Below are 24,243 nucleotides of genomic sequence, written 5' to 3'. Positions count from 1 at the left end.
GGGGGTCAAGATGGTAAGCAGCATCAAGTCCATGGTGGGGGGCATATTTCATGGCACTTTGTATGAAAGTTTTGAACACAGTTACAACCTGAGGACAGCGTATTCCATTGCACATAGACGCTCACTGTTGTTTTGTGCTTCAAACTCTTGTCATATGTCAATGATTCTGAGTGCCAACCGAAGGATCAAGCTGAAGAGCCACACAGCAATTTCAGCATGGTGTTCACAGCGAGCCTTGGACCATGAATGAATGTGAGGAAAGGAGAAGGGGTGCTTGAAGACAGGGGAACACGTCTGGAAATAAAAACGTAAGCAATTCAGCTCGTCACGCATAATAAACGCAAATCTGTGTGAACACTAAATTAATAAGAACACTTAAAGAACTGTTGTCATAAAACAATGATGCAAACTAAAAAACAATTCAAACTTTATCGACACTGTGTGACGGCATACCCTCAGCTTGGTCACGTGAGCAAACCCCAGGCTAACGTTTTACATGAAAGGGGAAATGCACAAATTAAAAACACAAAGATGGACAGTGAGCCAACTGCAATTTTGCACCCTTTATGTCAAACAGAACAATAGGTGACAACTGGTTAGGCTTATACACAAATGCAAGTCGGCAAAAAATAAAAATGTTTACTTTGTCACAACCTACAAAACAGGTGCACAGCATCAATGCCTATTTTAAGGCCATCAACGCCATAGATTTATAAATATATAAAAAAGCACGCAAGCACACAAGAAACATTGCCGTTGTCACACCGAGACTAAAACTAATGTATGTACATTTGTTTGGTAGGTACCACCTTAAATAAAAGGCTTAAAACAAAATCTAACCGTGACAATCTTGCAAAAAAATAAAAATTTATACTCTATGATATGCTCGGCACTGAACAGGCATTAGAGAACTGAAAAAAACAAGTGTACAATTGTTATTTTAAAAGGATGCACAACCACTCGATTGGTACATGTGCAAAAATGACTGCTGGAGTACAAATAAGACATACCCAACCAAATTCATGAATTTTGCCTGACAATTACACAAAGAGTGGGATAAAACAGTCGACTTGCACAAGTTGAGCCGTCACAAGGAAAGGTATTTCTCCAACATGGGTACATGGAATATATGCACAAGATGACAAAAAGCCTCGATAGTTAAATTGGTGCAGAAACCGTTCCTGAGGATGTTTGCAATGACAGTTTGTCTAACAAATTGAGCTTAGAACAGCAAAATGGATATTATGCAAAGTGGCTTAACTTCCCTCCCTCTCCCTTTCCCAAATACCACCCAAACATTTGGCTGCAAGGATCTGTGAGTATAAAGTGTGTTGAAAGATAAAAAAACAGAAACGAGAATCAGTTGATACACCGTTCAAAATAAAACTCAAACCAACGCTCCCGTGATGGGGCACGTGCAATCGTCTGCCTCCAATGGTGCACCTACGGCTAAGTTGCTGCGTTTTTTATCGGCTGTATCCAGCACAAACATCATGTACCCTGTCCAACCAGTCTGAAACAGTCACTGCAGTATGCATGAGAGGCAACATGGGCTTTTATTCACAGCTACGCACAAGGCACATCTGAGTTAAGATGCTCATATATATGATTTCTTCTTTTTTTTTTTAAACCACTACTCGTTGTTAAAAGGCACTGGATAATGGGTGACCAGTTGCAATGATAATTATAAGAGCCTACAGGAAAAAAAAAGGCAGAAAATGACAAACATATCCTCTTAACAGCAGTCCTGGAATGTTGATAGACCAACCCAGAATATAACTATACCAGAGAAAGCATTGTAAATCAGAAATTGTTTTAAGCATTGGCTTGTGCAAGAAAAGGCAAGATTTGTTTTCAAAGGCATTCCATTATGAAGCTTATAATACAAAATGTTTCTCACATCCAATTTCCTGACACGTTCCACTTAAAGGTGAAGTGTTTGCCAACTTCATTTTCCTTGCCAGATGGATTCCTTTTTAAGCAATTGAAATCACCTCATCCTTTATGCTCTTTACTTGCCCGTTATTTTCTCACGTGTCAAATGAGGAACTAAAAACAAACAAACAAACAACCCTACAAAACAGAAAAAATATTGCAAAGTAACCTTTCATGCCTTACTTTAAAACAAAAACCAGAGACCATGAGTTTGCACTGTAATTTTTCTTGAAAACGAAAAACTATAAAATGTAAAACAAATTAGAGGCAGGCACTTTCAATTGTCTCTCCTCACAAGCTCGACAATAAAACGAAGCTATTGTTTACGAAACAAAAACAAATGAATTTGGCTGTATCACAGTAAAGTCAAGTGAAAAGCCTGGATCATTTCTTGCAAGCGGTACGACATGAAAGTAGAAAAACGAAAGAAAAATGCAAACACATTACAATGATGCACTTATTTTTGTCTGCAGTACACAAGTTAAACCCTGTACACAGAATCAACTCATCTTAGACATTTAATATCCCAGGCACTTGTGTTCCGAATGGTTAAACACCATTATTAAAGACTACCCACTCTGCAATATTTTGACCACATCCATAAAGAAAGGAAAAAATAAAAACAACAACAAAATAAAAAACACCAAAAACCAACAGAAACAATCTGTAGGTTTATATGCAGAGAGAAATATAAATATAGCAACTAGTTTTTTTTAATGTAACTTTGTATAATTTTGTTTACACTGTACTATCTACAACCTCCTCAGCTCATATATATATATATATTTATATATATATATTTTTTAATAAATCCATCAAAAAGCACTTCACAAGACAAAAATATTGACCATGAGAAAAAACACCGAGTGAGAGCAAATCCAGACAGTTATGTTACACGTGGGCCATTTCATTCTTGCATGGGTTCTTTGAGATGTTAAAAAAATTTTTGCGAAAACAAAATTGTTGCCAATCTCAACAAAATTCAACTACACCGAGTATGAAACGTTTCACCAAATCATGGCCACTTGCATTTGTCGAATGTGCCGAAGAAAAGGCGGTGACATTAAAGTCAATTTAGATACTCAAAAAGAAACATCTTTTGGTTAGACATAAAAGCGACTTTCACAACCCTCGTTGGGTAGCAAGTATGTCTCCATATTTGTTCAGCAAATAAAAAGAAAGAAAAAGACTGGGTTAAAAACAAAGCTGTTGTTCACAGAACAACATAATTCCTGCAGCTAAAGGATGTGCGAGGGCGATTCAAGGGTAACCCGCACTTTTTGCTCGATATAATGGTAAAAGGATCACAGATCACAAAAAGTATGTCGAGTGTTCGTGGACAAAAACCTGGGAACTCCTGTGACCCAATGTCATAGTTGTGCAAAATATTTTGGGTATTTCTCAGGTAGGCATGAACACTGTTTAGTGTTGGGGTGACAGCGCTGTTGTAATTACACGTTTTGGTGAATAAAAATGCCGAACAAACTGAAATTTACAGATTAACTGCTTTAGCCCGGCGATAAATGTAAATCGTGCAGAAGCAGTTTGAGTGGTGCAAAAGGTTAAAAATGGATGTGAATTACCCACATCCAACAGCTGATCTTCGAATTGTTAATGGAAGATACTCTTACTCACATGCGACCAAGTGTTGTAACCCACCCCCCACCCCTCCACAAACATTACCCACATCCAACAGCTGATCTTCGGCAATAGCTGCAATCAGTATCGAAATGTAGAACCCTGAACGCATTCACACCTGAACGTCGGGAAAGTGGGGGTGTTTTTTTTTTTTTTTTAAGAACTCTCGTTTGTTCAGAAGTTAGGATGGGAAGTGCTTAATCACCCCTCTTTGAGTGGTGTGATTTCCATCCAGATATGTGAACGTGTGATTTCCAACTCTTTGGACCACTCAAGCAGCATCTGGTGGCATCTCGTTTCAAAGTGAAGAATATGTGAAAACAGATGTCCAAAAACGGCTGCAAATCTACCCTGAAGATTTTATGCCTTTGGCATTGAGGAAGTAACATACTAATGTAGGTAGGTGTGAAAGGGATATACCATGAAAAATATGGCAAATTGTATTTACTTCACATTTCCTTTCAAAATTTCGAGAACATGAAGTGGAGGTTAACCTTGAACTCCCCCGCTCTTCTACTCAACCTCAATTGCTGATAAAATTAATTGACCACTGCCTAATCCCCCCACTCAACCACAAACCAATACAAAGTACTTGTATACTGCCAGACTGCCATTTTCACTTACATTGTCACTGTACTTGAAACGTCCCCATTTAATCATTTTCATTGAGTATCACATTGAATCAAACTTGTGAACACACTGCACAGTCACATCCTAAAGGGTCTGCATTGTTTAAAAGATAGAGAATGATATTATCAATTTAGCAAGCTTCAAACACAAAGACGGACGTTGCAGGTTCTCCAAGCCTCCGATGATACATGACTTCAATAGTTTGTGGTCTCGTACCAAAGACTCATAGCAACAGATGTCCAGGCAGTTGTTCCGACGACAATTGCAGGGGAAAATGTTGAAAAAAAAATGTACACTTCCACAATCATGTTTCATCAATGTGAACTACTCGTAGTAAAATAAGTAAATGTGTTGTGGTAGTCATGGAGGGAGCTTCCAACGTCATATTTTGCAGTCCGCTCAAAGGTCACCAAAGCACTCTCTACTGCCACTCGCTGTGCGGAGCACAAGAGTTTGAATGGGTCTGTGTGTAGGCGGCAGCAAAAAGAAAAGAAAAAAAATAAATACTGAGGGAGGGAGCTGCTAGACTGAGTTGAAAGATTCTATACAAGGTGCAACGCTGTCCACTTCAGTTTGAACTATTTATGTGTGACGATGCACAATGCAAATCAAGTTACACACTCTATGAAGCCGTGATACTATATTTTCCATTAAATCAAATGTAACTTGACAGCAATTGCAAAAAAATTAAATCAAAGAAAGCTTCAGGTGGGAATCAATTAAACAAGCAAAATAAAATTAAACTTTGAATAATAATAATAATAATAACAATACACAAACACCAAAAAAATTTTTTTTTTTTTAAAACACACGAGCAACAACCAACTTTTCAAGTCCGAGAAAAAACATGAGGCAAAGTAAGATGCAAACAAAAATTAAGCAGAGGAAAAAAATAAAAAAATAAAGCAATTTAAAGCATTCCCACTGCATCAACACAGGTTTGAGCTTGCGATGGTGCTCGAGGCGTGACAGCGAGTTATTAAATCCTTCTCCTTTTCCTACTTCAGCTCTTGGCGAGCCAGCTTGTTAACCGGTTCTTCAGAATCTGTGGAGCCTGAGTCCCAGGTCTCATTGCGCCGTGGCTCACGATCTGCAGGGCAAACGGATGCAAACCATGGTCGGAAAAGGGACCCCTTCAGCTAAAATATCTTTTAAAGCAGTCACTTAGAATCCTATTTATCTATCGATGAAACCTTACCTTTATTTCCATTCACGGATAAGAAAGAGGAGCCCAAGTCGGCAAACTGGAGGGACAGACATCATTAGGATCCTGCATGGCACAAGATGACTTAGCTAGAGCTCAATTCTCTCCTGCTACCCCCAACGAACCCTTTATTCTCTATTTTACAGATACTATGGGGAAAAGGAAAAGGAGATTATGAGTAAAGGGAAGGAGAAAAAAGAGGTACATACATATAGACTACAGTGGGCCTCAATAGCTTTATCACCCCATCCCCCCCATCCCCCCCCACCCCCCCTTACCCTTCACACTCTACCCTCCTCTCTTTGGAAGTATACAGTGAGCTAAACTGCTCCCCACACTTCATGACAATTGTAATAATGATAATAAACCTCCTACCCTTGTTTTGTAAAGCACTTTGACATTTTGATTAAAATGAAGAGCACTGTCAAAGAAATAAAATTGCTTGATTGATTGAACTCAAACTTGTGAAAACAAAAATTTCATTCTTCAAGACAGTACATGTTCTTTAAAAAGGATAGTGTGAGATGAAATAGGCACTATTCATCACAAAATGTCAACACATGTTGGATACAAAGTCGAGGCTTGTGAAAGAGTGAGATGATAGAGGGTAGAAGGCAACACAATGACAGTGGGGCATTGCAGTGGGCCAAGTGGATGTAAAAAGAGGAACAAACAAAATGGGATAGAGACAGACAGAGAGACAGAGAGAGACAGAGACAGAGAGCGAGAAAGAGAATAAGGATATTCAAAATCATGGGTTGGAATTGAGAATAACCTGAGATGGCACGTCAGCCAACACGAAGCTGGGAAGAATTGGAATGGACAGAGAAAGGTGGTTCCACAAGCAGGAGAAAAAGGAATAAAGGAGTCAAGGTGAACAGTGAGCATGTATTTTGGGAGTTTCACAAGGAGGGGGTTTCCGAATGGAGGGATGAAGGATCAGAGGAAGACCTTTTATCAAGACCTGATAAAAGACGGTAGAAAACAGTGGCCACCAACCTATCTGTGATAACACAACAACGGGTCCTGTGTTTATTGTTGTTGTTGAACTATGGGCAAAGGTCTTGTAGGTTGTGAGAAATTCAGATTTAAAAAGGAAAGACTAAGCATGACCGAGGATGCCCAGTCTGTGGCTGGCTTTGGAGGCCATATATTTTGATATATGGTCTGCCCAGGAGATGTCGTGGCTGATGGTGAGGTCTCGAATATGAAGAGACGTCTTCCAGTGGTTGACTGTGGAAATAGATAGGTGGGTTAGTTTGACAATCTCACAAAAGAAAGGGTGAGAATGTGGGGATTTATCTGGATTGAAAAACATGTTCCAAGTGCAAGACTAAAATCTGATCCTTTCCAGGTCAGCAGAGAGTGAAGCCCCCTGGAGAGGTCATTAATGTGTCGGAGGAATCACACTAGGCTTAAGATGCTGCCTTAGGGTGGTACAACGGTTACTGGAAAAGGAGATTAGAGGATTCAGTTGAGAGCTACATGCTGTCTGCATGAGTATAGTTAGTCAGCATGCCATGAAAGTGGCCACAGGCAAAAAGCTTGGCAAGAAGATCAGAGTACCAGACTGTGTTGAGTGCTCGATATATATATATATATATATATATATATATATATATATATATATATATATATATATATATATATATATATATATCCATATATATCCAGGGACACAACCTTGACCTCTTACTTGAGATTTAGGGCTTCCATCTATTTTGGAAAGAGAAACAACACAAAATCAAAGTTGAGTGGCTGCGATGGAAGCCAAACTGAGGTCAGAAAGCAGGCCATATGAGAAAAGGAAAGACAATATCAGCTGTAGTGATGGATTCCATGCTTATGGTGCAGGTAAGCGAACTGGCTAGCAGATAAGATTTGTTTCTGATACTTTGTTGCGTACTTGAGTTCATTCACATTGTATGCATATGTGAATTTTGCTGGAGTGAATTACGGGTTTGACCGAGAGGGAGCATCATTTCTGGAGGGTGCCACTTTACTGCTAATACAGTGCCCTGGTAGGTTAAGGCAATAATTTAGCCAAGGTGCTGGCAATACCTTGCCTATTCTTTGTTGAAAGACACCATATAATCCGCAATGAAACAACGGGATATTTAATGTCCAGCAACAAATACTATCAAACAAGACACCAACTTTATTATCCATTCAAGGGACACCAACTTAATATTTGACTGGCACTGACAGGGATGGTGATGAGACATGTGTTGGTCCCCATGGGTCTGGAACTGTGAACTAGAGTAGCACTAAGTTCCTTGACTTTGCAAGAAGTCATGGACTTGGGGTGACTGGTTCAGGTTTTCAGCACCTACAGGCTCATCGCTAGACTGGAAACAGATGGGTTGGAGGAGAGCACATACCAGAGACAGAGCAGACTTAACAAGGTTGAAGAATGAGACAGGTTGGAGAAAGTCAAGAAAGGAAGTAGCATGCATTTCTCGATATGTGATAAATGATTTAAAGAATTCACCATACCATTGCAATGAAGTAACTGATGGATGAATCACGATACAGAGGACAATAACAAATAAGAACAGCACTTTCCATGCCTGGTTATGTATACATAGGAAATATATGAAATTAATTTGGTAATATTCCTTCTTCTTAAAATATCTTTACTTTTAATACAGGTTGTCTATACAAAAAAAAACATTTCAAAATGGTGCAAAATAAGTTAGAAAACATTGCATTAATTTAGCTCATCCTAAACCAGCTAATAATTTAGCTTATAGTTCATATTATTTAACTGCAGTAATTCCTCGCATAACGTGGTTTCACACAATGCAATTTCATTATTAAGTGCCTGATGAATTTAGGACCATTTTTCATGTATTGCGTAAATTTGTATTTATTACGCAGCTGTTGGCAATTACCCGGCGGTCAATCAGTGCCAGCTGAACTAGTCCAAGATGGACTGTGGGATACGAGGTGTGTGCAGACCAATATCAAAACATGCGGAAACCCTCAGCCTCCAGTTTTGTCAGCCATCTTCGTGTGTGCGTGCGCACATTAAAACCTCCGCTAAACTAATCACGTAATATATTGTGTATCCTTCAACACGATGACTTATTTTTCCCTTCTTTTTTTTTTTTGCATATAAAGTCCAGGCTCGTGGAAGACTTGTAAGGGATAAACAAGTGATACCAGTGCTTCTGTGCCAAAGAAACAAAGGAAAGCTATTTCATCAAAGGTGAAATTAAAAGTTATTGAGCGGGACGAGAAAGAGGAATGAGCAGTGGACATTGGCCAAGCACTTGGACTTGCGGAATCCACCTTACAAAATATTCGTTCAAATGCCGATAAAATCAAAGCGAGTGATTGGAGCATTACGCCATTAACTGCAACAAAAGTGAGTCATTCCTGATCGGGCATCATGGAGAAGAAGGAACGCTTGGACATGCAACCTCCACCTATTACAATGTTTCTTATGGGATAATTACTTTCGTTTTAGCGTTTTCAGTTAACGTAGTAAATTCTCAGAACACAACCACCACGTTAAACGAGGAATAACCGTACAAGGTCTTCAATTTTTCTCACATCTTTGCAACACATCATTATGCCTTCTGGAAGTTGCAATGATGAAATGCTTTTTCTCACACGGTTTTTTTTTTATAGACATTATATTTGCCACTTTAAAAGTTGAAACTAAAAATATATATGAGTGGAGAGGATTTAAAAAAAAGAAAGTAAATTGCTCTTCCAAAGACATGGAATTATTTTTTCTATCTCAACTTGTTCACAATGATGCAACCAACCAGACTGGCCAAATTTTCAAACTCAAGTCCGATAATGGGCCGTACACAAAATAAGTGATGCTTTGGGGTGTGGGGGAGTGTTTCTTGGAGCATCACAGAGTGTCACAGAGAGGGGAGGACGGTGTCAGACCCACAGTAACATGACACTATCTCCATTTTCATTGGTGCACCATCTCGGATTTCCCTTTATGATGACAGGACATGGCAATTTAGAACGACCTTGCTTTCGGTTGAATTCGTCTTAAAATGTCAGAGGCGCTGTTTAAATCATTAATTTGAAGTTACGAGAGTACATTTCCAAAAAGGAGACAGCAGGAAATTAAACAAGAGGTTTCTAAAATTTCGAGGGAGCTGAAGGGCAACACTATCTCATTTACTGAGCTGTCGGATGCCACCAATGAAAGAAACTTGCAGAATGGAAGCTCATCAAATTCAAATTCAAAACAACATTTATTTCCTTCAACCAAAGCAACATAGTATACAAAAGACATTTAAGTGTCTGAATCCCAAAAAGCATGACTTGTAGCAGGAACACCTTCACAGATACAAGGTGATATTCAGAACAAACTATGAAACAACATCAAATTATATCATAGATATAAATAAACCATGGTATCATTGAAAGAAACGTGTTTATGGGCAGATGGTTTAGCAAAGTCAATTATAAGATGAGTACATCAATGGATCAATGGAAGGCACCAGTGTGAGAGATAATTCAATAGAAAATATACATTGGATTTCTTAAAGGATCTATTATATGTACAATATCGAGAGACAACGTAATTCTTAACATTGAATGAAAAGTTATTCAATGACGGGGATTTTCTAACACCAGCTGGCAGATCATTTTACAGTTTTTGGCCAGAGAAAGGAATATTATGCTGAAAAACAAGGGTTCTCTGTTTTGGAAAAGGAATATCAGTGGCAAATCTCGTATCTTACTTATGATGAATTTCTTCAATTCAAAAAGAATGCAAAATTTAGAAGGCAGTCATCTATGAATACATTTATACAAATTTATAAGGAAGTTGTCCATGAACACATTTATACAAAGAATACTTTGCTGATGCGATGTGATATCACATAAAGTGATGAAATATGGTATTTGATTTACACAAGTTATTGGTGGTTCTCTTGATATGATTCAAAGGATTATATTCTGCAGGACTACCAATTTATTTAGATTTGATTGAAATGTATTTCCTCAGACTAAATTACAATATGAAATATATGGAAGTTTGGAATTGATATATAGGCCAAGAAACTTGGCCTCTTCAACTCTAGAAATGGGATCAGAATTGATTGACATTTATCGTAATCAAATCAGTACATTTCAACATTTTACTAAAGACAATGTAATTACATTTACTTGAGTTTACGGACAACCTATTTGAGCTAATAGATTGGAATTTGAAAAGGTGACATTGCTGTCATTCATAGAGTCATGTACTATTTATGGCAGGGGTTAGGTTAAGGGTCACTGAATATAATGGTGGGTGGGGAAGTGGGGAGAGAGATGGGGGAGGAGTGATAAAAAACGCCAAAAAAAGAGACGTATTTTGTATATAGCCCCTAAAGAATGGCAATGAAATACTTTACATCCACAATATAAATAAAACTAATCGACTATTAACAAGTCATGTTTTTAAACAAACAAAAACAAGCAAGCAAGCAAAGATAGCCTTTGTAATCAACTAATAAAAATGGTATTTTGAAATAATCCCTTACATTTTCTAATGCCTCCCCCACCCCTCCCCTTGCCCCACCCACCCTTACTTTTCACCTTATTTTACATGATCCAACTGTGTATGATGGAAAAAGGCAAACCCCTGCGCACCTCTCCCATGACAGCAATAGGTGTTTCACCACGAGCACGTGCCACCCGTTGCTCTACCAAGTAGAACATATACTCGTCATAGAGGAGGCGGATTAGATGGAACGATCCAAAACTTGCAGCACTCCGAAGGGTCAGGTCACGGATCACCATCGAGCTGAAAAGGGAATCCAAGGTATAATTGACAACCAAGAAATAGGTTTGGGATTTACAAGCAATTATTTCAAACAAACTGCAGTGGGGGGGGGGGGGAGTGCAAAATGTTTGGAATACGGCACAGGAATGATGAGCCAATGACTTTCCCCGGTAAGATTTTCCTTCTGCAAGTGACAGAGATTTTGTTTAAAGGACACTTTCAACTTAAAAGATACTTTATCTCAGTTTCTCAGCCATACAATAATTGGAACACTCTCTGAACTGGCAAAAGGAAAAAATAGCACCAATTACTCTTTGATATTCATCATGTCAATTTGAAAACATTGGCTCATCCCATCATAAATGGTTATGATATATGTCAAGCATTGGTTTGCTACAAGAATTGACAAGAAAAAAGGAAAAAGAAAACTTGCTTAATAGCACATCAAATCACATCAAACACATAATAGCATATCAAGTAATAATACTTATTATTGTTGTGAAAATTAATATTGCAGTGATAACTGTGTTTTTTTTCCCTTTATTACTTTGGATTATTTGGTTGCTGTATTATTTATAAATATAATTTTGGATACCCTGTTATTTCCATAAAGTTAATAAGTTATCAGTATATTGTGTAAGTGTGCAAGATAAAAATATTTCCACAACTTAGAGTCAAGACATAGTTTTACATCAGATTATGTGCCATGTTGGCAAATGTGTGATGAATTTTGTGGGTGGAGAGGAACAGCAAAAGCTACTCAGCGCACGCTACAAGTTAACTTGTTTTTATATATTTTTTATATACAATGTCAAGGCTGGCATAAGAGCGAACACACAGAACGTATTCGCTGTCCTCATCAGTTACTATTACTATAGTAACTTATTATAGTAACTGCTTTTTGGAGGTTATTTGAGGTTGATGAGGACAGTGAATGAATTTCAGGAGAAAGGATTTGAGGTCCGATGGCAACAGGGGTGTTCAGAGTGGACAATTTCACGAATTAGCTCACAGAGGAATGAGCTGATGGACAGTCTCAAATATTGGTGATTGTTCTGTGATACCATGTGACACCACTCTCACCAATTGTTAGAATTTACCCTTTTTAAAAACAACAAATACAAGCTGATTTTATATTGTTAAAAAAATGCAATATATAGGAGAGACTTAAAAACACAAAGTGATTAGTTTCTTGGATTAGTTATTAAATAAGTCAATATCACACTTTAACATGATAAGGACGTAACCATCATATTACGAGACATTAATCTGACTGACCGCAATTCATATCTGGATAAAGGCTTTTTTTCAGATTTGCATTCATCTGAAAATGGATCAACTTAGAGAGAAAAGAAGCTGTACATAAGCAGAATTTGGCACAATTGAACTTTGTGAAATGATCAAAATAAAGGTCAGTGGAGGTGGCCATGTTTTGTCCACAACTGGTCAAACAACACATATATATGTGTATATATATATATATATATATATATATATATATATATATATATATATATATATATATATATATATATTTATATATATATATATATGTGTATATATATATATATATATATATATATATATATTTGTATACAGGGTGGCCTGAATGTCACTTTACCCCTTCCCAGTGAAGCATTGTTCTTGAACTCTTTTAATATTACAGTACTTACAATAATTAATTTGTCATTGTATCTGTATGTGCTCCATCATTCTTCTGAGTCAGTGTTTCCGCATACCATTGCGGGCGAGGGGCGAGGGCAGAGGGGAAGGGACGGAGGGACGTGCGAGAAATTTATCAGGGGTAAAGTAACTTTCGGGCTATCCTGTATGTATGTATGTGTATATATATATATATATATATATATATATATATATATATATATATATATATATATATATATATATATATATATATATACATATATATACATACACACATATACATATATATACATACACACACACACACACACACACACACACACACACACACACACGTCAGGTGTGTGGTTCACAGGCAACTGAGGACAAAGTTCCTCGAGAGTTCTTCTTCTTCTTCTTCTTCTTCTTCTTCTTCTTCTTCTTCTTCTTCTTCTTTAATGGCCACAATTAATCTCACGTTCTTGTGGGGTTGGCCAGGACTGATGCTCTACAAAGTAGTTAGGACAGGAATTAGGAAATTTGCCCATGGTACCGGCGATACCTCGCCTACTCTTTGTGAAGGACATCGTGGGTTCTTCAAACCATCCATTGGGACCATACTCTGTGCAGAGCGTTGGTGCTGCCTAAGCAGTCTCCTTGGCGATTGAGCACAATCCTGGACGGGTCACCACTCCACCATAGGATACCAGCAAGCTGGCACTAATTTTGCTGACCTCGGAAGGATGACAGGCAGAGTCAACTCCACCTGGTATTAATTCAACAGATAAGTGGGATTTGAACTCAGGACCGTAGGCTCCCAAGCCCACCACCCTAACCATTAATCCAACACCAGACATGGATCTTTAATGTCCACCAACTAATGCCGGCAGACAGAATGCCAAAGTCCATCCGAGGGACAGCATACACACTGATAAATCACTCTACCTGTGAAACATTGGGATTAAAGTTGATAGTTTGGCCGAGATTGAAACCTAGGATCGAGTTTAGAGGCGAGTGTGCATGCATACCTCAAGGCCATCCTGCCAGCCCATGCCTCTAAGAGTTATTAAAGGGGAATATACTGAAGTGGCATTTGCTGCTTCACATTGGATATGTATGCAAGTCTGTATGTATACATAATGCTGTGCATAATTCTTACACATTTTGCATTTTTCTACTCTGATGCATAAGGAAACTAAAGCTTTGTGTGAAAGGCAAATATATCTTCATGAAAAATAAATTTATTCAAACTAGAACGGCACTTGGAAGAGCACATACCTCCTCTGCCAGGCTGAACAGTTAAAGTTTTATATCCCACTGATAGGCCGGATCTGCATCTAGACCTTAACCAAAATCAAATCGGCTTGTTTTTGTCACCTAACCAACTCATCCACCGAGTTTTGTCATAACTCGTCCACAACACGTTTTTAGATATTATGCTGTACAGTAAATCCTTAAAAGTTGTGTGATTTTTATATTCCTGAAAAATGCTGCAATATACAAATCCACGATAGTTAAAACCAATTTCCTATGGGAATATGAGGGTTAGGTTCCTTGACTTCGAGAAAATAAAGAGGAAGGTCGACAACAGCCAAAAATAAACACATCATCGTTGAAATAATGATGTAAAATAAAAATAAATCGACTTTACATGAAGTCTCCTGCAGCATTGAAGCATATTAAACATTCAAAAGCAGATTAAAGGCTCAGAAGCAATTAAACTTGCCTCCTTGCCCCCACCATTCCTCCCCTAATCTCTTAAATTGTTTTCCTTTTGCATTGGTTGATGTGTTTCTTTTATAAATCGTTCTGCAGCTCCGTACCCCAGGAATAAATACAATTAAAAGAATTACTTTTGTCTCTCGGTTTACACCAGTGCTATTCCATTATTAACGGCACATGGGAAACAACAAAAGGCTCGTTGTGGTGCAAAATAACCATCACAACTCAGCTCAAACCGAGGATTGGTTGAAATTAAACCCAGCGATAACTAAATCAGTACATAAAGAGGTTACAAGGTGAAAACATCCGGTTCTGGGTTTGGAGCGTTGGCAGGTCTCCTTCAGGGCTCTCTGCTGACGATCTGAAAGTTAAGTGTCCGGTCGTTATCTGTCCTGTTTTAACTGTTTATTTTCTCACCTGCATGTTAGTGTGTGTTCCTAGTTCGGTTTTGTTTCAAAAATCGTGCTATTTTGTGAGTTTTCGTCGACCTTGTCTTACCGAGTGCTTGAGGCCGATCCATCGTTCCCCTCGGTGTACGATCGTGTTTATTTGTATTTTCTCCCCATTACCTTCAATTTCTATCTTCCCCACTTTCCCAACGTCCCCCATCCCTCCCAACTAAACACTATTTCTTGTCTTAAATCAAAAAAAAAATATTAAAAACTACCTTTCTCCTTGCACACTTACAAGTCTCGATTCTTCTTCTTCTTCTTCTGCATCCTCCTCTTCTTCCTCCTGCCAGCACACCATCTTTAATCTACTGAGCTGACCCTCTCTCGCCATTACCTTCACGATTTCTTCCGATCCACAACCTTCCATTCCCGAATCTTACCTATTCGTCAAAAATACATCAAAAAATAATAATCTTCCTTGTATCCTTTCGATCTCTACACCTCCTGTAACCACGTGTCTCTCTTCTCTTCCTGGTACTTTTCATCGACCCAGCAGCTTCACACTGCGTTTACCGTCCAAATTCACCACACACTTCCACGATTTTACTTCAACCTTCCATTTTCCAAATGTTACGCAATCCTGATTTAAAATAAATAATTTCACTTTTGACGATACACCTCCCAGAGCCAAGTGCTTCTCCCGTAACCACGTCATCTGTTTAGACCCCCTGCATTTATCGATCCAATTTCACCATTCACCTCACAAATTTTTCTGCAACACTTCCATGACCTAATCTGATGAAAACTCTCTCAAACAATAATAATAAAAACAATCTCTTATAATGCTTCATCTTCCTCTTTCACACATGTGGTACTCTTTACTGTATCATAATGCACTACTCTTCTACTATTTAAACAGACTGTTCTCAATTCGACCTTTTCTTCATACCTTGCCGAAAAAAATCCAACTGTTATAGCGTTTCTTCTCTCCATTCAATGAATTTGCCTTTATTGCATCCATCAAGAAATGTGTTTAATCGCATCTCAAACCTAAAACTTTTAAAAACCCCAGTTTACTATGAATGTTCGCTTTCCATCAACCATTCTTTTTTTCCAATTTCAGTACCAACTCACCCCTCACTCTCAAAGCAACCATCACACTCTTCTCCCTCCAAGCCTCCCTCTCACCTCTCTCAAAAACTCCCCCCTCACCTTTCTCCCACCATTCATCCCCCTCACTCATCCTTCTCAAAGTTGCCCCCCCCTCATCCACAAAGCAGCCTCCTTCCACTGTCCTCTCACCTCCATCTCTTCACTCCACCTCCTCAAATCCTCAGCTGCCTTCTTCGCCCTGTCTTGTCCCCCCTCTCCACCAGTACCACAGAACCTTTTCTCCTCCTCATCTGGCCCCCTCTCCTAGCTATTTTGCAATCCCCCACACTCTTTCAACAACCCTCCTTACCTCCCCACCTCATCCCTTGTCCTACCCTCCCCCTCCCCACCCACCCCCCTGCACCCAAAGCCTCCTCCCCTCCCTCTTCATTAACAGTGTGGACCTCAAATATCCGGGGCCTTCGCTCAAACCTTTCAGATCTTTCCATACAGGTTGCCACTGACAAACCAGACATAATCTGCCTAACAGAAACTTTCCTCCTCCAAGACGTGTCTGACTCCCAAGTATCTCTCCCTGGTTACTCCCTCCTCCGGTATGACAGACCTGAGCCTCGTCCTGGTGGAGGAGTTGCTCTCTTCATCAAAGACTCTATTCCTCACTCTCCATGCACTGCCCTCAATCCCCTACACCCCCAGGAATACCTCTGGCTACAGCTTCTCTCCACTCCGACCTCATGTTTATGTGTGTACTGTCCACCTAACAGTGGTGACTCCATCTACACCTCACTATCCGAAAACATGGACCAACTTCTATCTTCTCATCCAAGCTCTCTCTTCCTCATATGTGGCGACTTCAATTGTCATCGTGCCAGTTGGCAAGGTGTGGGTACCTGTCTCACCTGTCATGGCACTTCAGCAAAAGCTTTCTGTGACTCATTAGGACTGACTCAATCGATGAACTTCCTTACCCAGATCTCAACCAATGGTCCTCCATCTCTTCTGGATCTAATTTTGACAAATTTCCCTGACAATATCTGCTGCTCTTCCTCCGCTCCAATCGGTTCATCTGACCACGTCCTTGTCAAAGTGGACATCTCTCTGGCTATTATCAAAGAACCACCTCACCGCCGTCGAGTCTGGCATTTCACTCAAGCTGACTGGCAGGGTCTCCAAGCAGCCATCAAACTTAGAGACTGGTCTCCTATCGCTACTTCTCCAACATCAACTCATCCTGGGAATTCTTTCAAAGAAACTTACCATCCCTCTTGCACAGATTTATCCCCTCTCGCACAGATTTATCCTCTCTCGTCTTCAGTTGTCCAACCCTTCCTTCCGCCCTTGGTTCACTGAAGCTTGTGGCGAGGCAGTTGTTCTGAAACCACTTTCCTTTGCCTCATGGAAAGCAAACCCAAATGAGGGTAATCTCAGTTCCTTCCATAAAGCTCGGAAGAAGTGTGTATCTACCACCCTAAGGAGAGCCAGAAAACAGCATCTTTCTAAGCTCAAGTCTGAACTTTCAAACCTCTCTCCCTCCTCAAAATCCTGGTGGCATCTTATCAAATCTGTTTCTGGTGTATGTTCCCCCTCCATCCTCTCCCTTACCTCAAATGGCCGCACTGCTGATACTGCACGTGAAAAGGCTGAATGCCTAAACTCGGTGTTTGCAGCTAAATCTTGTGTCCAAAACCCATCACTTTCTCTACCCACCTTACCCAGTCGCACCCAACTGTCCCTGGACTCTGTGTCCTTTTCTCCTGACAAGGTGGAGAGCTTGTCAAACTGAGATTCTGCAACCAGTCCAGACGGCATCAGCCCACGCGTCCTAAAAACCTGCTCTTCTTCTCTTGCTCACCCTCTCTCTGTTCTATTCACCCTCTCATTTGCTCAAGGTCATCTGCCATCTGCTTGGATATCAGCAAACATTACTGCCCTGCATAAAAAAGGTGCAAAACAGATCCCTGCAACTACAGACCAATCAGCCTTCTCCCAATCATCAGCAAGGTTATGGAATCCATCATCGCTTCAGACATTAAATCCTTCCTCTTCTCCAATGGCTTGATTTCCAATTATCAATTTGGTTTCAGACCAGGTCACTCTACCCTGGATATGCTGCTTCTGCTCTCCCAACAATGGATGGAGGTCCTCAATGCCAGACATGAAATCCAAGCCATATCCCTGGACATATCACGTGCTTTTGACACAGTTTGGCCCCCTGCCCTGCTCACCAAACTCTCTTCCTATGGTATCCAAGGCCATCTCCACTCATGGCTCGCAGACTTCCTCTCCTGTCGCAGTCAACGTGTGGCCCTAAATGGAGTTCTTTCATCCCCTCTTCCTGTCCAGGCTGGAGTTCCTCAAGGTAGCGTTCTGGGCCCTGTTCTTTTTCTGGTTTTCATCAATGATCTCTCCGACTCTCTGGAAAATCCTCTTTATCTCTTTGCTGATGACTCCACCCTCTGCCGTACCATCGGTCATCCCTCAGACCGGCAAGCAGCAGCTCCTTCGCTCACTGCAGATCTGGATAAAATCACAAACTCGTCCAACACGTGGAACATGTCTTTCAATCCGGACAAATCTCACACTCTCACTATGTCTCTCTGAAAGGACCATTTACAAAACCCCCACATCCACTTTCTTAACAATCCTCTGGAAGAAGTCCTTTCTTTCAAGCTTCTGGGTCTCTTCTGGGTCTCATGATCTGCCATGACCTTTCCTGGGAAAGCCACATTTCAAACCTCACCTCCAAAGCCAGTCGCCGACTGGGAATCCTCCATCGTGCAAAGTCCTTCCTCGGTCCACCTGAGCTCCTGACCACATTTAAAGCATTCGTCCACAGCCTGATGGAGTACTGCTCGCCCCTCTGGGCTGGTGCTCCTGCCTCCCACCTTTCTCGGCTTCACGCTGTGGAAACCAAGGCATTTCGGATCATTGGCATATCCCGCAATGAGGCTGAGTCTTTGGGCCTCTCACTCTCTCACCGCAGGCGAGAGTCTTTCTGTCTTCTACCATCTCCTCTCCAGCCTCGCCCCCCTGCTCTCTCTCTCTCTCTCTCTCTCTGTGATTTGTCCCCACCACATTTCCGCAGGGCACTCAAACAAGGTCTGCCAACAACCCCCTTCTGGTAAAACTACCAAAATCACGAATCACTGCTCACCTTCAATCTTTCATTCCTCTTTTTCCCTGTCTTTGGAATAAACTCCCTCACTCTATTCAATCCCATTCTTCCCTCCAGGCCTTTAAAACAGCTGTTCACCACCACCTTTTATCATCCCCCATCCAAATCCTCGATCTTTTCTTCCCCCGATAATCCACCCAAGCCCACCTCCTTCAAATTCCCTACTTTCCTTCCTGAAAGTCCCTATAATGTCCATCTTGTATTCCCATGTTCCCCGCCCCATCCCTCTCCCTTTCACAGATCTCCTAATGTCTCTGTTCCCCACTGTTTTGTCCTTCCCACTCCTGCCCCTGTCTCATGCCCCCCCCCTTGCTGTGTGTTGTGTGTTTGCTCTCACACGAGCCTCGACAAGGTATACAAAAAATAAAATAAAAAAACCCACGATATTCAAACCTACAATATTTAAGGGTTTACTGTACAGTACTGCACATAATTTTTAGCTCTATCTCTCAATGGAATGCCTGGTGTTGGCTTAATGGTTAGGGTGGTGGGCTTTGGATCCCGCTCAGATGTTGAATTAATACCAGGTGGGGTTAACTCGGCCTGTCATCCTTCCGAGGTTAGTAAAATGAGTACCAGCTTACAAGAAAGATGTTGTGTGGAGCATGATACTTGCAAAATTCAAACAAACAATAGTTGCCATGGAAACATCAATTTGGTGAAATGGAAAATTTGACCTATCAAGTGTTTTACATGATGGAATGTTGTGCATAAAAAAATCTAGTTGATACATTTTCTAATTTCCACCTAATAGGTGTTTTACATGTTTTGTATGGCATTGACCTTCACCTTTGACTAATTATGACCAGATTTTATACACAGAATAAGTTTCAACCTGATGTTTGGCAATAGTATCACAAGAAAATCCCATTTGCTTTTAATGGGGTGAAACTGTTGTCAGAGACACTGTTTTCTCTTTGCCAGGTGGAACTTTTTCTCTTCCAATTGGACTTTTCCCTTTGCCACTAACCAAGATGAGCAGAATATGAAAAAAAGAAAGAGAAAATTAATTAATCAGCTATATTTTGCACCCTCGAGCTTGGTGCTGAGGTGGTTTGCCAATTAGGGGGCCTTTTGATTATGACTAGTGAACCTCAAGACAGAAGGTCTGGCAGGGTCTATGGGGTATTAGGGGACTAGGTTTTGTAAAGGGGTCGATCGTGTCTTAGCGTCCCAAAGGGGTCGATGGTCTCTATAGGGTGTTGGGGTTGTAAAGGGTCTAAGGTGTCCAAGGGGTCTTATTGATCTTAGGGCTCTAAAGGGCCTTTGGGGTTTTAAAGGGTCATATGGTTAAAAAGGGTCTTAGGGGTCTAAAGCGTCTTAAAAGGTCCAAAGGGTATAAAAAAGTTTAAAAAATGTCTAAAGTTGTCGAAAAGGTGTAAGGGATCGAAAGGTCTACATGTCGAAAAGGTATGTTCCAAGAATCCATAATTAATAGAGATAATTAATACACGTAGTCAAGGTCCACGAATAAGTAATTAATAGACATACTGACAGTTCAACTCAGGTTCAAACAGAACATAATTAACAGACATACTCACAGGGGTTGGCAAAAACTTTACCTTGACAAGCATTCATCGTTCACCCATGTTTTTCAGTTTTATATACAGTACTGTTGGATCCCACTATTCGCATATTCGCGGTTTATAAAATGTGACCTGCTTTGACATTCGCCGCACTGTGCTTCATGTATTCGCGGATGTTTTCAGTTTTTTTTTTGCGGGTGTATTCACAGTTTTTCGTGGGATTTTTGATTCCCACTCCCCTCGCCCCTCCCCCCCCCATGAATCACTAACTGCCGGGAACCTATCCCTCCTTTTCCATTGAAACAACACCCCACTATTCGCGGATTTGCTATTCGCGCTATTTTCCAGGAATGTTTCCCCCACGAATAGCGGGGTTCCAACAGTAAATAGTTCCAACAGTAAATTCCAATAGTAAATCCTCAAATATTTCAGGGGTTGCATTCCTGGAAAATGCTGCAATAGCTAAAACTATTTTAGCTAAAACTAAAATGCTGCAATAGCTGTATATATATATATATATGTATATATATATATATATATATATATATATATATGTATATATATATATATATATATATATATATATATATATATATATATATATATATATATATACATATATATATATATATATGTATATATATATATATATATATGTATATATATATATATATATATATATATGTATATATATATATATATATATATGTATATATATATGTATATATATATATATATATGTATATATATATATATATATATATATATATATATATATATATATACATATATATATACATATATATATATATATATATATATATATATATATATATATATATATATATATATATATATATATATATATATATATATATATGTATATATATATATATATATATGTATATATATATATATATATATATATATATATATATATGTATATATATATAATGTTGTGGGCCGGGGTCGGGTGAGAAGACCACCGGGCGGGGAAGCTATCTCGGATTCCCACCAGACTCCCAGGAATTGCAGGCCGTCTCACACGGATACTTCTGTGATGTGGTGGGTCGCTAACCGACCGTGAACGCCAATAACTCAACAACGTGACCTCGGGTCCTCCCGTCTATGGGTTAATCGGGTTACCTAATTAATCACATAACCAAATTACCGGGAGACACGCCCTCGGTACGCCTTGTCCGAACAGGATCAGATGCAGCCGAGCAATACTGCCAAGGATGTACCGGCTAAAAGGAACGGATCGTTGGGAATAAAGTCCCGGCTAAGTGAGGCTACAGACCATGCTGGATCAATGAAAGAACAGACAAAAATGAGCTGGGAACATTTCCACAAGGATTTATTCCAGGCAGGTGAGGAAAGGTATGTGTCACAGTGAATGTTTGTTGTTGTCTGGAGAAGGAATAGGAAGAAATGTGAGAGGTGGCATTGCACAAGCAACTTTCAAAAGCAGACACAGAGCAGAGTTATCCCGATATAATTATTGTACAATCATAACTTAAGCGGGGACAGGCGCCATGACACACACACACACACACACACACACACACACACACACACACACACACACACACACACACACACACACACACACACACACACACACACACACACACACACACCTGATGAAGAGGAGTTAATGAAGAGAAAAAGGAGAGATGAGGCCAACGATCTCTCAGTACCTTGCACGATTGCCCGACCGCGCCACCAATACGTTTTGGGGGGATGCTCCGCTGGGCGATACTTCCCTGACAGGTGGCGCATCTCTTGCTTCATGGCACTTCGTGCGGCTCGCGTCAGTCCAGAGAATGAGACGCGACCGTCGGGTGTGAAAGGAGGGACATGGGTGGAGTCAGAAGCAAGTGGGCGGAGAAGGGCGGCGAGGTTGTGAAGAAGGTGGACTCCGCAGGCGAATTGGTAAAGAAGGGCGGCGAGGTGGTGAAGGCGGCGGACTCAGCAGGCGAATTGGTAAAGAAGGGCGGAGCCAGCAGGCGAATGGGTCGGCTGTCGATCCCAAGCCAGACAGAACGAGCCAGCAGGAATGAAGACAGGAACAACAGGCAGGAACGACGAGCAGGAACGACCCGTCCTTTTATAGACCCCGTGGTGTGGGGCGGGGGCGACGACCAGAAGCGATGTTGTCACCCGAATCGGGCGCTCTGGTTGGGCCCTGGTCATTGCGTGGCCCGGCCATGATAGCCGGAAGGGGCTCCACTCCACTTCCGGCATGATAGTTCCAAGCTGCGGAATCGTCTCGCTCTGAATCCGATGATATGTATCGCCTTGCACTGAACCCCGTGCTGTGCCCCGGCGACCCGCGGTTGGCACTGGTCAACGTGTCTGCTCCATGGTGTGCCACGTGGCCCGAGCGATCTGGCAGCACAGCATGCCTCTGCCTGGGAGCAGCTGCATCGAGGCAGAGGTGCGGGAGGATGTCTGCCGTCCGCGGGAGACATTTGTGGCCTTCGTGGTGAACGAAGACCGATGGTAAGATGTTATTGTAACTCCATGCGCAGACCCGACCAAAGATGTTTGTTATTCGTGCCCTGTTCTGTTCAATGATGAGGTATCACGTCTGCGCGCGAGTCCGCCATTGTACATGTGGCTAGCGCACGGGTCCGCCCGCCATCGAACATGCTGCGTACAGTTTACGCGGGTCTGCCATTGTCCACATGGTCAGCGTGCGGGTCCGGTATTGTACACGTGATCAGCGCGCGGGACCGCCCACCATCGAGCATGCCCCATACAGTGCGCGCGGGTCCGCCATTGTACACGTCAGCGCGCAGGTCCGCCCGCCATCGAGCATGCTCCGTACAGTGCAAGCGGGTCCGGTATTGTACACGTGATCAGCGCGCGCGGGACCGCCCACCATCGACCATGCCCTGTACAATGCACGCAGGTCCGCCATTGTACACGTGGTAAGCGCGTGAGTCCGCCCGCCATCGAGCATGCTCCATACAGTGTGCGAGGGTCTGCCTTTGTACACGTGGTCAGCGCGCGGGTCCGCCACGAAGCAAGAGATGATGTGCCAGCTCTTAGGGAGGTATCGGCCAGCGGAGCACCCCCCCCACCCCCCAAACGTACTGGTGGCACGGTCGGGCAATCGTGCAAGGTATTGAGAGACCATTAGCCTCATCTCCTCTCCTCTTTTTCTATTCATCAACTCCTCTTCATCGGGGTGTGTGTGTGTGTGTGTGTGTGTGTGTGTGTGTGTGTGTGTGTGTGTGTGTGTGTGTGTGTGTGTGTGTGTGTGTGTGTGTGTGTGTGTGTGTGTGTGTGTGTGTGCGCGTGCGTGTCCTGGCGCCTGTCCTCGCTTTAGTTAAGACTGTACAAGAATTATATCGGGATAACTCTGCTCTGTGTTTGCTTTTGTAAGTTATTTGTATTATTGCTGTACCTTTCACATTTGTTAGACCACAATTATATAGACCATTTGTTATACACCAGAATAAAACCTTTATTCATTGTGCGACAAATCTTTGCTGGCCTGCCTGTTAATA

General features: G+C 41.1%; 1 protein-coding gene and 1 long non-coding RNA gene across 10 annotated transcripts in view; one reads left to right on the top strand and one right to left on the bottom strand.

Annotated features, from left to right (window-relative positions):
* The window catches only part of LOC147031977 (uncharacterized), an 84,938-nt gene that overhangs the window by 15,916 nt on the left and 44,779 nt on the right, over window positions 1-24,243 (top strand). The window lies entirely within an intron of this gene.
* Window positions 549-24,243, bottom strand: part of LOC147031974 (transcription factor RFX3-like) — a 248,527-nt gene continuing 224,832 nt past the window's right edge. For 5 of the 9 annotated variants that reach the window (XM_085853483.1, XM_085853487.1, XM_085853492.1 and 2 more), the window contains 4 exons: window positions 11,021-11,174; window positions 5,402-5,447; window positions 5,206-5,293; window positions 549-4,666 (listed from right to left, as the gene is read on the bottom strand). In XM_085853483.1, the coding sequence (XP_085709609.1) occupies window positions 4,603-4,666; window positions 5,206-5,293; window positions 5,402-5,447; window positions 11,021-11,174 (352 nt within the window). In that variant the 3' untranslated portion in view covers window positions 549-4,602. Of the gene's footprint in view, window positions 5,294-5,401; window positions 5,474-11,020; window positions 11,175-24,243 lie in introns of all 9 variants that reach the window. The other 4 variants (XR_015050987.1, XM_085853510.1, XM_085853478.1 and 1 more) reach the window with 4 other exon arrangements.

The sequence above is a fragment of the Eptatretus burgeri genome, chromosome 2 (genome assembly GCF_056783735.1).
Source record: "Eptatretus burgeri isolate ZD-2024b chromosome 2, Ebu_testis_v1, whole genome shotgun sequence".
Lineage (NCBI taxonomy): Eukaryota > Metazoa > Chordata > Myxini > Myxiniformes > Myxinidae > Eptatretus > Eptatretus burgeri.
This window is presented reverse-complemented; position numbering and strand designations above follow the sequence as displayed.